The 12188-nt window shown below is 35.7% G+C and overlaps 1 protein-coding gene and 1 non-coding gene across 3 annotated transcripts; one reads left to right on the top strand and one right to left on the bottom strand.

The window, feature by feature from the left end:
* Nucleotides 1–466: 466 nt before the first annotated feature.
* Nucleotides 467–539, bottom strand: TRNAK-UUU (transfer RNA lysine (anticodon UUU)). The gene has a single exon. It is a non-coding gene; the product is annotated as a tRNA-Lys (tRNA).
* A 753-nt stretch (nt 540–1292) lies between these two features.
* On the top strand, nt 1293–8612 carry LOC118028957 (exocyst complex component EXO84C). Of its 2 annotated transcripts, none has more exons than XM_073404806.1 (8): nt 1293–1714; nt 2218–2312; nt 2883–3927; nt 4235–4750; nt 5390–5578; nt 5969–6105; nt 6180–7447; nt 7539–8612. In XM_073404806.1, the coding sequence occupies exons 1-7, from the start codon at nt 1619–1621 to the stop codon at nt 6424–6426; spliced, it is 2325 nt and encodes a 774-aa protein (XP_073260907.1). In that variant the 5' UTR covers nt 1293–1618; the 3' UTR covers nt 6427–7447; nt 7539–8612. The 2 variants fall into 2 exon arrangements, with proteins under 2 accessions (XP_073260907.1, XP_034888598.1); XM_035032707.2 differs by having other exon boundaries at nt 7520–8612.
* The last annotated feature ends 3576 nt before the right edge of the window (nt 8613–12188 follow it).

Here is a 12188-nt window from a genome sequence, read left to right as displayed (position 1 = left end):
TTTGAAATTGCTTCATATATAGAGATTAATCAGAGAAACATACAAGGCCATGGCACTGCAAAGAATTATAGATAACCTAAGATAGGAGGGGGGAAAAGTTCCATAAGAAAAGCATCCAACCGTGTTTTGCTGCTAACCTTCCATAGCAATGTATTGCTGCAACCTTCATACATTTAAATGAATGGTCTTAAAAATATGTCCAAGGCCTTGACACCACCGGAATTTGGGAGGTCCAAGAAGTCACTAATTGTAGTAAAAGACGAAGCATAGAAGTTTGATATGTACGGAAAACACAGTAGATATGGAAATGATAGACCGAGCTCTTCTTGTTGTTGAAGACACAGTTTGCTGCAATGGAGGAGGAGATGGTGGTGTGTTGGTGAAGGGATGTGAAGCGGAAGCCATCATGCGCCCTACAGGTAGTCGAATAGGAGGAAAAAAAAAGATCAAACAATAAATAAAATCTCGCCGTCTGTGGGAATCGAACCCACGACCACATGGTTAAAAGCCATGCGCTCTACCAGCTGAGCTAAGACGGCTTTACGTTTCTAGTCTTCGCGTTATTTTTAATATTTCATAACATATAGTTTACTTTCAAACTTCTTTTTATAAAAAATCATATCTTCAATTATGTAATTACAGTCATCTCTCTCTTTTAAACTTTTGGTTATAATTACGACCGAGATTAGAGTCCTAAATCCAACTCTAATTATTCATCTAGGAGGTAGTTAAGAGTTTTGATTTTTTTAAAAAAATTACTATGAAGATCTTATAATTTAAATATTGTTCTTTTACCTTACATTACCTTTTAAAGAATTATAGTTTATATCTTAAATTTTTTTGTATGTATAATAATTTACATTTTGAATTTTATATTATTTAATCTATTTTATACTTACTAAAAATATAAATTATAATTTTTTAAAAATACAAAATATAAGTATAAAAACTACTAAACTATAATACAAAAACTCTCTTTCTATGTTATTTTAACTAAGCTTCATAGTTTATGAAAAGACATACACACACAAAAAAAAAATACCATTGCAAAGTCACCAAGTAATCTCATGGTGAAATTAAAGGAGAAAATTACCCACTAAAATAGCAGAATTTTTTTTTACACAATTTTAGCTGGGCAAAGACTAAAATACAAATCTTGCATAATTTTTACAAGATTCCCTTGATGGACAAATTTAAAGTTTTAATAGTGGAAGTATTTTGGAGCCAATTTTAGTAATATAAAACTGAATCTAACATATATGCATTTTAAGGAGATCTCATACAGAAAGGCATAAGTATAATTATGGAAAACAATTTATTTTTCTTAATCTTTTCTTGAATTTAATCCATAATTGATTATGTTAATGAACCAACCCATCACAACTAGCTCTCAAGATCGAAAAACCTCCCATCTCTGAGAGAAGAAAAAAACTAGCAGTAGAGCGCAAGTTCCAAAGTGACAGGCCAACTTGTCCTCTAGGATCTAGCTGACCCTCACATTGCCACTACTTTCTTTCTTACTATATTTCGAGCTTTAATTTGATTACTTAGCTACGCATAACTGAATATTTCAAGAGAAAAGGAGGAGCTTTGCGATAAAACACTTCCAGAAAAAGAAATGGAGAGCAGTGAAGAAGACGATGATTTCCCTTCTATAGAAAGCATTACTTCTCAGTCCAAGATCGACTCTTCGTACCAGTCTCACACAGAAAAGGTTTGTTTTCTTTTTCCAAATGTTTCTTTGTTTCTTATTTAAGCTAGAATGGCTTAAGTTTGGACCTTAAATTTTGTATTTAATTTTTTTTTTTGTGACTATTTGAGAAAATATTTTATTTTTGAATCTGGGGTTTCTTCATTTTGAGCTCAATTAGCGTCAAGAGCCGTTTTTGTCTTCTGGGCTTCTCTCATACTATTGCAGAAGTGTGTTTCTTGGTGTTTTGCCGTGTTCTAAGTTGTATTCATTGATTTGATTCGAAATTCTAAGTGCATTGAATTAGATTTTTAGTGATTGTAGTGTTCGGATGTATTAATGGCATCTTTCCCTGTTTTGCGCATTCAATAGATCCGGATTTTGATAGGTTGGAGCTACTGGTGTTGATCCTGGGCATTGAAAATGGTTTTCTATTATGTCATCCTTTTGTGTTGATTTTATGAATGTTACTGTGGTCAGATGGCTGCGTATTTTTTCCACTAACTTAAGTAAGTTTGTGACTGCAGGGAATCAGAAAAGTTTGTTGTGAACTCTTGGATTTGAAGGATGCTGTGGAGAATCTATGCGGCAATATGCAAACAAAGTACTTGGCTTTCTCGAGGTAAAAATTTCCGTGTGTTTTTGCTTGATAGTTAGATGTACCTCATGTCATGTCCGATCTAAGAAAACAAGCTAGAGATTTTTTATTCTCAGACTTTAGAATTAGATTATCATACCTGAAGTGCTTCAAGGAAACGATTGCAAGCCATTTGGAGAAATCTGTTCTCTCTTACATTCTGCAGGGTATTGCTTCCTCTTCTCCTAGATTTTAAGCACTTCCTTCATTTAAGTTTTGTTCTGAATTCCAGAAGAATTTGGGCCCACAATTCATTACAATTTGGGTTGACTTACTGAAATACTAGAACTTGCATAATGTTTTGCTTCTTCCTTATTTGAGTGGCCATCTAAACACTTGTAGTTTGGATAGGTGACCCCTGTATGGACGATATCTATCATGATACATGGGAGGTTTTTCTAATAGATAAACGATAATGTCTGCAGATATTCTTCTGAACATTTCCTTCCATCGTTTGCTTATTGTCATTTCAGATCTGCACTTAACAGTTTCCTGCTGTAAATTACCTTGCATTCCTAATCTCATTTGCGAAATTTTGTTTTCTGATATTTGTAGAATGTCTGAAGAAGTAGTGGAAATGGAGCATGAGTTGGTGGAATTGAAAAAGCATATTTCTGCTCAAGGGATTCTTGTGCAGGATTTGATGACTGGGGTTAGCCGTGAATTGGAAGAGTGGAACTCTGCAAATGGCAACATTGGTGATTGTCAGCAAGATCCTCAAGTTGATGAGCTTCAAAGTTCCTTGCTAAGTGACGCAGATAATCGGAAAGCCATGTTCTTGGAGAATATTGATGTTCTCTTGGCTGAACATAAAGTGGAAGAAGCAGTTGAAGCTTTGGAAGCTGAAGAGAAAAAATGTCCAGAGCTGAAAGGTCCTGGAGATACCTCATCCATGGAATTATCCTCGTATAGATCAGCGTTTTTGAAGAGAAAGTCCATGCTCGAGGATCAACTGATTGAGATTACTGAACAGCCTTTGGTTAGCATTCTGGAACTAAAGAAAGCTTTATCTGCTTTGATCAAGCTTGGGAAAGGTCCTTTGGCACATCAACTACTGCTAAAATCATATGGTTCCCGCCTCCAAAAGAGTATTGAGCTTTTCCTTCCTTCATGTTCTGTGTATCCCAAAACATTTCCAGCTACACTATCCAGGCTTGTTTTTTCAATAATTTCTGTGACAACAAAAGAATCTGGTTTGATATTTGGTGATAATCCTGTATATACCAATAGAGTTGTTCAATGGGTGGAGTGGGAAATCGAATACTTTGTACGGTTGGTGAAGGAGAATGCACCCTCTTCTGAAACACCTTTTGCTTTGGGCACAGCTAGCAATTGTGTTCAGGCTAGTCTTACATACTCCTCAATGCTGGAAACACAAGGTCTGAAACTGTCAAAGTTGCTTTTGGTGCTCTTACGACCATACATTGAAGAAGTGTTAGAGTTGAATTTTAGATGGGCCAGAAGGGCAGCTCTGGATGTGACAGAAATAGATGAGAGCTCGCTTTTGTCACCTCGATCTATGTCTCCATTATCTGCTTTTGCAACATTGTCAGATAGTGTGCTTGTTGATAGTGGAATGAAATTCATGGACATCATTGAAGTAAGCTGGCTCTCTTCTGTTATTCTGCGAATGAAAAATTGTGTAGACCTTGTGTCCTAGTGCTTTATTTTACACATTTACTTCAAAGTTCAAACAAGCATCTTTAGACCTTGTGTCCTAGAGCTTGTGAATATATCTGCACACATACATATGCATTTGAGTATGTATGTATGCGTGCATGACACTTTCTTGGTTCACAATGTTTCCTTTCTTGGTTCACATCTACTTATTGATCTAGTAGTCTAGTAGTTTATGATGTTCTAATGATCATTTCATTGATAGTATTTGGTTCAAATAATTTGTACAGGATATATTGGCACAGCTAACGCCCATGGCTGTCTTGCATTTTGGAGCCAATGTATTAACAAGAATTTCACAGCTGTTTGATAAATACATGGATATGCTAATTAAATCCCTGCCAGGTCCCTCTGATGATGACAATCTCACAGAGCTGAAGGAGGTTATACACTTCAGAGCTGAGACTGATTCGGAGCAGCTTGCACTTTTGGGATTAGCATTTACTATTCTGGATGAACTTTTACCACTTGCAGTAATAAAAGTTTGGAGTCTAACAAATGAAAGCAAGGAGCTGGAAAGTGAAAATATTGTGCCTAATGCGAGCATTACAGCAGAATTGAAGGAATGGAAGCGCAGCCTTCAGCATTCTTTTGACAAGCTTAGAGATCACTTCTGTCGGCAATATGTTTTGACTTTCATCTATTCAAGACAAGGAAAAACACGATTAAATGCACTAATTTATTTAGGTGGGGAAGGGGCGGATTTGTATTGGGACTCTGATCCTCTTCCATCATTGCCATTTCAGGTTACCTTCTTTTCCTACTGCTGATTTCCCCACTAAGGGCTGTTAATGCTACTCTTGGATGTGCATGTGCTTTCATTCTCAATTTCAGTATTTCTTGCAATCCCTGTATCTTCAGGAAACTTCATGAATTCCTCTGTTACTGTGATCACATCAACCCTGACTTTTAAACTATCTCCATCTCTTTTCTAAATTCATATTTATTAGATATAAATGCTGAATAGCAACCTATTGTTTCCACCACCAAACTTATTCCCATTCCAAGATATTAGATAGAATTGATATTCATAAATACTTATTAGAACTGAGATCTTTTTTTGAATTGCTCATTCAATAAACTGTCCTTATCTTTCATGTCTTGATGAGGACTCAAACCCCCATGCTCTTTAGCACTTATGTGAGTGTTTTAGTCCTTTGTGATATATTGTCTTATTCTTCGGTTTTGCAAATAGTGTGTTAATGCTTTGATCTGACTCTATTTACTTGCTATTCAACTTAAAACATGCTCACGAGAAACCTATTGTCAAGCCAAGGATCTTGGATCCGACCCCCTTTCTCTCATTCAGCCACTATACAGAAATTGGGCTTACTATGTATTTTGCACCAGTATCCTTTTGGTACTGAAACTATGTTTTTCTGCAGGCATTATTTTCAAAGCTTCAGCAATTAGCAACCGTGGCTGGAGACGTGTTACTTGGGAAAGAGAAAATACAGAAAATTTTGCTTGCTAGGCTAACAGAGACTGTTGTGATGTGGCTGTCTGAGGAGCAGGAATTCTGGGATGTGTTTGAGGATGAATCAGTTCCACTTAAGCCACTTGGTTTGCAGCAGGTTTTTGTTGTGTCCTCTGAGAGGATGCCAGGGTGGGGGTGTTTATGTGTTTTTATTTTTTTTTCTAAAAGAAAAAATTGTTTTGTTGGTCATAATACATTTACCAGCTCTTTCCAAGTTCTTAGAAAAATACTTTCCGCGAAGAATAATTTGTATTCGTTGCACTCTTCCAAGTTTGTCCATTAATAAATAATTTCTGTAAGTAATAATCTTCTTTTATATCACAAGTTAGAGTACAGGACTAATTGAGTATTGTGAAAATCAGAAGTTAAGAAGTTATTTGTTTGAGTGAGAGTCAGTGACTTGGTCCCACAACTGGGTAGATTTGCTTTCTTGTTATCTCTTCTCCTATTCTGTATTCATTGACAATCACTTGAATTTTTTTTACAGTTAATTCTTGACATGCACTTCACTGTTGAAATTGCTTGTTTTGCTGGCTATCCATCTCGACATGTGCATCAGATTGCTTCGGCCATAATTGCTCGAGCAATCAGGACTTTCTCAGCTAGAGGCATAGACCCACAAAGGTAGTCACATTTCATTTCCATGAAGTACTGCTGTTCTTACTGGCAACTGATCTTGCCACCTTTCTCCTGTGCAGTGCACTACCTGAGGATGAATGGTTCGTTGAAACTGCAAGGACAGCCATCAACAAACTTTTGTTAGGAACGTCTGGGTCAGACACATCTGAGGTTGACGAGGACCATATTATCATACACGACGAGATGGTTTCAGACTCTGACGAGACTGCTTCTTCCCTTTCGTCAATAGAATCATTCAAGTCTTTTGCTTCTGCAAACATGGGTGAACTAGATAGTCCCGTGTATTTCACTGATCCCGAGGGTTGAAGATTTTTCCATGACAGCAATCTCTGATCAAATTTTTGGATGTAAAGATTAAAATTGTGAGGCTTAGGACCATGCATGTCATAGGACGTAATGCTCACAAATGTTGTAGCAAAATATATTGCAGTAGTATATCTATTAATATTAGTTGAGAGGTGTAATTCTAGAACGGTAACATAAGAGCAATGCTTCATGCTGACCAACTCTGTAGTTGCTAGTCCCAGCTGATGTATCTTGTCAAGTGAGGTAGTTTATGCAATTTGGAAGTTAGAACTGCCCAGTGAAGGCTAATTTTTACTCAATTCTTGAAGCTGCTGCTGCTTCTACGCAATGCAATTGGTGGAAGATTTTGAGCTTGTACAATATTTCATTTGTTTTTCCTCTATTTACCTGTGTAGATTCCGAACATGAAGCATCAATCAGTTCACGTAGTCAACCTGCAAGTAACATTTGCCATTGTAATTGCTTTTCCTCGAGAAAGAGGAGGTTTTTCCTTTCGCTTGTAAAAAGATTCACGAAGATGGCCAATCAACTTTGAGATGCAGAAAATGTATGGACGCATCGTCCTTCACTGTTTAATAAATTTCATTAAAAGTTAGTCTAAATATTTAAACTCAAGAAGTTAAAAGAAAAAAAGTTAAAATAGTTTATAATGCCCATCGAGAAGAGTCGTCTTTGGCAGATGACAGGTCGTACAGACATCCCCAAGAATCTAAACAAAGCCTGTCTTGTCTGTTTAGTTAGGGCATTCTGTCTTCCATTTTTGGAGCCAAGAAAGTGCGTGAAAACAGAAAACATAGAGAGAGACTGCAAGACTTGAAGGGGCAACCTAAAACCCAAATCAAGAAAACAATCAGCAAAAATGGGTTTGGATGCAAATTCAAAAGCAGGAACAATAGGAACAATAAATCAGAAACAGAAGTCTCAAATTTGACAAGCAAGGTCCACTTACTACCTTGCTGCATCAACTATGATGGCCCTTCTGCCGTTTCTCACTGCTTCAAACCCAAACCCAAACCCACTGGTAAGTAAGTTCAACTTCTTCTTTTTCCCTTTTGGCCTTTCTCAATGTTCTGTTTCTTATAATTTTGTGTAGTTTTTGGATGCTTTTGTAGGGGTAGAAATGGAGGGGATGAAAGTTGAGGAAGCTTATTTTAGAAGCAGGAATTTACAAGGTGCCAGGCTTCCTATTCCAAATGGGTGTTCCGGTAACTATGTTATATTGCAAGGAATTGAAATATGAAACCTGATTTTTCTTTAAAAAAATTTATGATCCAATATGGGAAAAAAAAATGTTTTCTTGTTTATTTAACGTGGGAATTAGTTTGAGTCTATTTGTGATTATTGTTTTTATTTTTTAATATAGACTATATAGTAATGATTTTGTTAAAGGAATAGCTTAAGTTTTTTAGTTTATTGATAGATTGCGTAAAAGCCCCTCTAAAGGGGTGGTGTTTCTTCTCTCGTTTGTGTATCATATGATTACATGAGAAATTGGCAACGCTGCAAGGAGTGGTAAGGATAGAAAGGAACATCACAGCTGAGGTGAAGGAGCTCACTATAGCGATAAGCTCCTAGGCAGTGAAAGCCAAGAAGAAACGGTTGTGAAAGGAAGATGGGAGTGCCTGGATCATCAGAACCTCCACGTATAGAGTAAGCGGCAGCATAGACACCAGTGGCCACAAGAATGGCTACTGTTGAGCATGACTGAGAGGTTTTCTCGATCCAATCTTCCGCTAACTTGAGCTGTTCTTTGTGCTCCATTTGGAAGAGCTCATGTGTGGTCAATTTATTCTCGTTGCCACCTTGCAATGCTTGAGATGGTGGAACCACCCACAGCACCCGCTTCTTGGACAGAGAAGGTGGAAGCACCTTCAGCACCAGCTGCATGGACAGAGAAACATGAAAACAAATTCATTAGCGTTGGTAAAGTCATTAATTATAGGAAAATAGGTTTCCCTATCATGGTCCTTAATTATAGGATTACATTTTCTTTGGAACACTTGCAATACAAATCACTTATAGCTAGGTATAGAAAGCTGCATTTCACTGATTTTGAAGTAATTTGGAATATGGGCTAATTGAAAACATTCTTTAATTTCCTTGTAATTAACAAACAAATTTTACTTACAGCTAGGAATAAAGAAATGTATTTCATAACAATATAGAATGGGGTTGCGGTTGTACAAGAGTAGCTAGCTTACCTTGAACCATTTTATTTCTTCTTGTAGTTCGAGTGCAGGGCCGGGCTTGGTTCCTCCATGATAGGAAGGATGATTGCTATTGAATCTCCTATTTTTACAAAACCAATATAACTCGATTCGGTTGATTTTTTAAATCTAAAAAAAAAACTGATTTAGTTTGAATCTCATTGTTTTCTGTTGATATGCCTTGGATCCTTGGTCAAACACCAAGTATTGGGTCAAAATTTTCCTTGTATTTTCTCAAATGAAGGAGTCATCTCTTTCTGCTGCAACTTGCAAGAATAGAGAAGGATTGCGATGGCTTGTGCAGAAATATAGAGAGAAAAGAAGTCAAGGAGATGGAGAGGTGGGTTTGTGTTTGACTAGAATCAAGATAATGTGAGACTTTTAAGATGGAGACAGGCGTGGAGCAATTGAAACTTGAAAGGAAAATGAAGATTAAGATAAATTTTTTTAGGGGTGAGGGCGGCGACTTTTTGTGAGGGGAAGGGGGGTTATGTTAAGGTTAGGTTAACTTCAGTATTTAACTATTTATGCCCCTTTTAAATTGTATAGATTTTAGGTTTTATGGTTGGTCCGGTTTGGTTTGTTAGTTTCAGTTTTAAAACTGAAACCAAACCGAACTTGTTAGAATTTATGGTTTTGAAAATCGGTTTAATTGATTTTTCATCTCGGTTCGGTTTTTTCGATTAATTTTTTGTCGGTTTTTTTGGTTTTCTCGATTGATCAGTTTTTTTTGAAAACTCTTAGTTGTGTGTATATATATCTGCTACTATAATAGAAAAACATAATACAAGATTCTTTTGTCTCCTTTGTTTCTTCAACATATAATATTACTTTGTCTTTTTTTGTTTCTTCATGGTATCAGAGCAAGTTCTTAATACCTTGCTAATTAGTTGAAATTCCTATCGAAGACTCGTTCAAGATTGATAGTGTTAATGACACCAATAAATCCTACAATATGCTGGAAGGAGAGCCAACTCCTAATCAATGTTTGGGCTCAGTTTTATTAAATGAATTGAACTATCTTTCTTGGTCAAGAGCTGTGACGTGGAAGATTCAAACTTGGCTATGCCAATGGAAAACATGTCTCGATCAAGGGTAAATGAAAGATTAAATTATTGTCCAATAGTATAGAATCCTCAGTCCTATATGTTCCCTTCTTTCCATTTTTATTACTTTTATCATAACCTAATTTTTGTGTTTTTTTAAAAAAATGAATGAATAAAAAATAATATGAGAATTGAGTTAAAACAACACAGATTGAAAGTTTGAGGACTAATAAGGATTGGATTATAAATTTGGGAGTTATTTTGATAAAAAAAATTGAAAGAATTAATAAGTTTGGGGATTTAATTGAACTTGAAATTAGTTTAATTAATGAAATTAAGAGTTTAATTGAAGAAATATCAAAGTTTGGGGCTGATTCGAGGCAGAATTGCAAGAAATTAAAATCCAAGGACCAAAGTAAAATGATGAGGGTAATTTAGGGAGTTTAACTGATTTTTTTCAGGGATAATCTTGAAAGAATTAAAAGTTGAAGAGTCAATTAAGGATCAAATTAAATAACTCAGAAAGCAAGAATTGTTTTGGAAATGACACTATAATCTAGGGGTCCAATTGCAATTTGATCTAGGAGCAAAATAAAAAAATAATAATAAAAAAAAGATTTTCCTTGATTAAGAACCCAATTGCTAAATGTCAAAAGTTTAGGGGGGAAATTGAAGATAGTCAAACGACGCAGTTTCAAGACACTGTTCATTCTCTTCTCTAGGAAAGGCAAAGGAAATCCATGTGAGACACTACTAACACAGCTTCGGCCAGACACGATCTCCTCACGGCCTCACCCACACGATATTCTCTAAATGCCAGAAGTGGTCTTGCAATGACAGGGCCTTTAGCACCCGACTAGTCTTCAAATGAAGGCGAACGTGCAAGACGCCCATCGTGCAGATCGTGCACGATCATACATTCTTTGGCTTCATAAAAGCCAGAGAAGGACTGGGAGGGAAGAAACGAAAAACCAGAGGGGGGAACAAAGGAAACTGGGGAAGAAGAAAGGCAAACAGGGAAAGAGAACAAACACAAGGGCAAATACAGAGTGAACCGAGGGCAAATAAGAGGATATAAACGAAAAGGAAAAAGACTGAGGAGAAAAACCATAAGGAAACAGAAGCACAGAACAGAGGGGCACTAGAGGCCACGAACGAAGAAACAAACCCAGAGAACAGGGGGTGAGATACAAGGAACAGAGAAACAAAAAAGCAGAAAAGAACCCAACACAGGGGAAAACACATAACAGAGAGAAGAACAAAGAAGGAAGAAGAAGCCCTTGTCCAGACGTCGTCGCTCCAGCAGACCAGGTAAGCCTTTCTTCTTCTCTTCCCGCTTTGCAAAATAATTCATTTGATATCGTGCATCTTCAGTTATAATTAACTCCTTCCTGTAGAAAACTTAAATTAACATTTCACGCACGCCTGCCGATTTGCCCAACGGTCTGGATCACTGGTGTGGAACAATGACAAGGCAGCTTGTCCAGCCTAACAAAAAATAAAAATAAATATTAAGTCTAAGCTCGGCATCAGGCCTAGCCGGTCCAGTCTATCGAGGATTGTAATTTATGCTAGACGTAAACAAATAACAAATAAAAAAAAATAATTGTTCAATTTAGTTATTAATAGAGAAAAAAGAAAGAATAAACATAAACAATTCATCATTAGTTATAATTTAATCATAATATATCTACATGAATAACTCCGTGTTAAAAAACACGACTATACATCTAGTTATACGACGGATGGTTGGATTTGGTCACCGGTAAGTGTTCCACAAACCTCCTTAATGGCATAAATGCTTTCTATTCAATGAACATATGAAACACACAACAATAGCTTTTTGATTAAAAATTATGTAAAAATACTAAAATATCTCTATGATCCTTTTAATTACATAAAATATTCATGTAAAGTTAACAAAATATTCTAAAAACAAAGCTTTTTTTTTGTAATGTTTTTAAAGTTAAAAGTGTTATTTGCTTCTACTTAAAAATTGAAAAAAACTTGAATATTCTTATAAAATAAATAAAAAAATATTTATTTATTCATAAAAAAATAAAAAATAAAAAGTAAAATTATTATCTTCACAATAAAATATTTCTGATGTAAAATGATTTTTACAGCAGTATTCAGCTTTTGTTACAATGATCCCAAAATAAAAAAAAAACAATTCTTACCTTGCTGATGCCGTACAATACCGGTGCATCATTTAAATGTCATTGCATTAATACATTGACACGTGCCATTGTTTTATTTGGGAACGATGATTTGTTGGAAAGTGTTTTTTAGAATATTATTGTTTACTTTCCTGTTAGCTCCGTTTGTTTGCTGGAAAGTAGTTTTTTTTTTGGAAAATGAATTTCAAGAAAAGTAAATTCTAAGAAAATATTTTCCGATATTTGATAGTGTAATGAAAAATGAATTGGAAAACACTTTTCAGTGTTTGGTTATGTCATGGAAAATGAGCTGAAAAATAACTTATTAATATTTTATTTTTCTCAAGTTT

The sequence above is a fragment of the Populus alba genome, chromosome 15 (genome assembly GCF_005239225.2).
Source record: "Populus alba chromosome 15, ASM523922v2, whole genome shotgun sequence".
Lineage (NCBI taxonomy): Eukaryota > Viridiplantae > Streptophyta > Magnoliopsida > Malpighiales > Salicaceae > Populus > Populus alba.
This window is presented reverse-complemented; position numbering and strand designations above follow the sequence as displayed.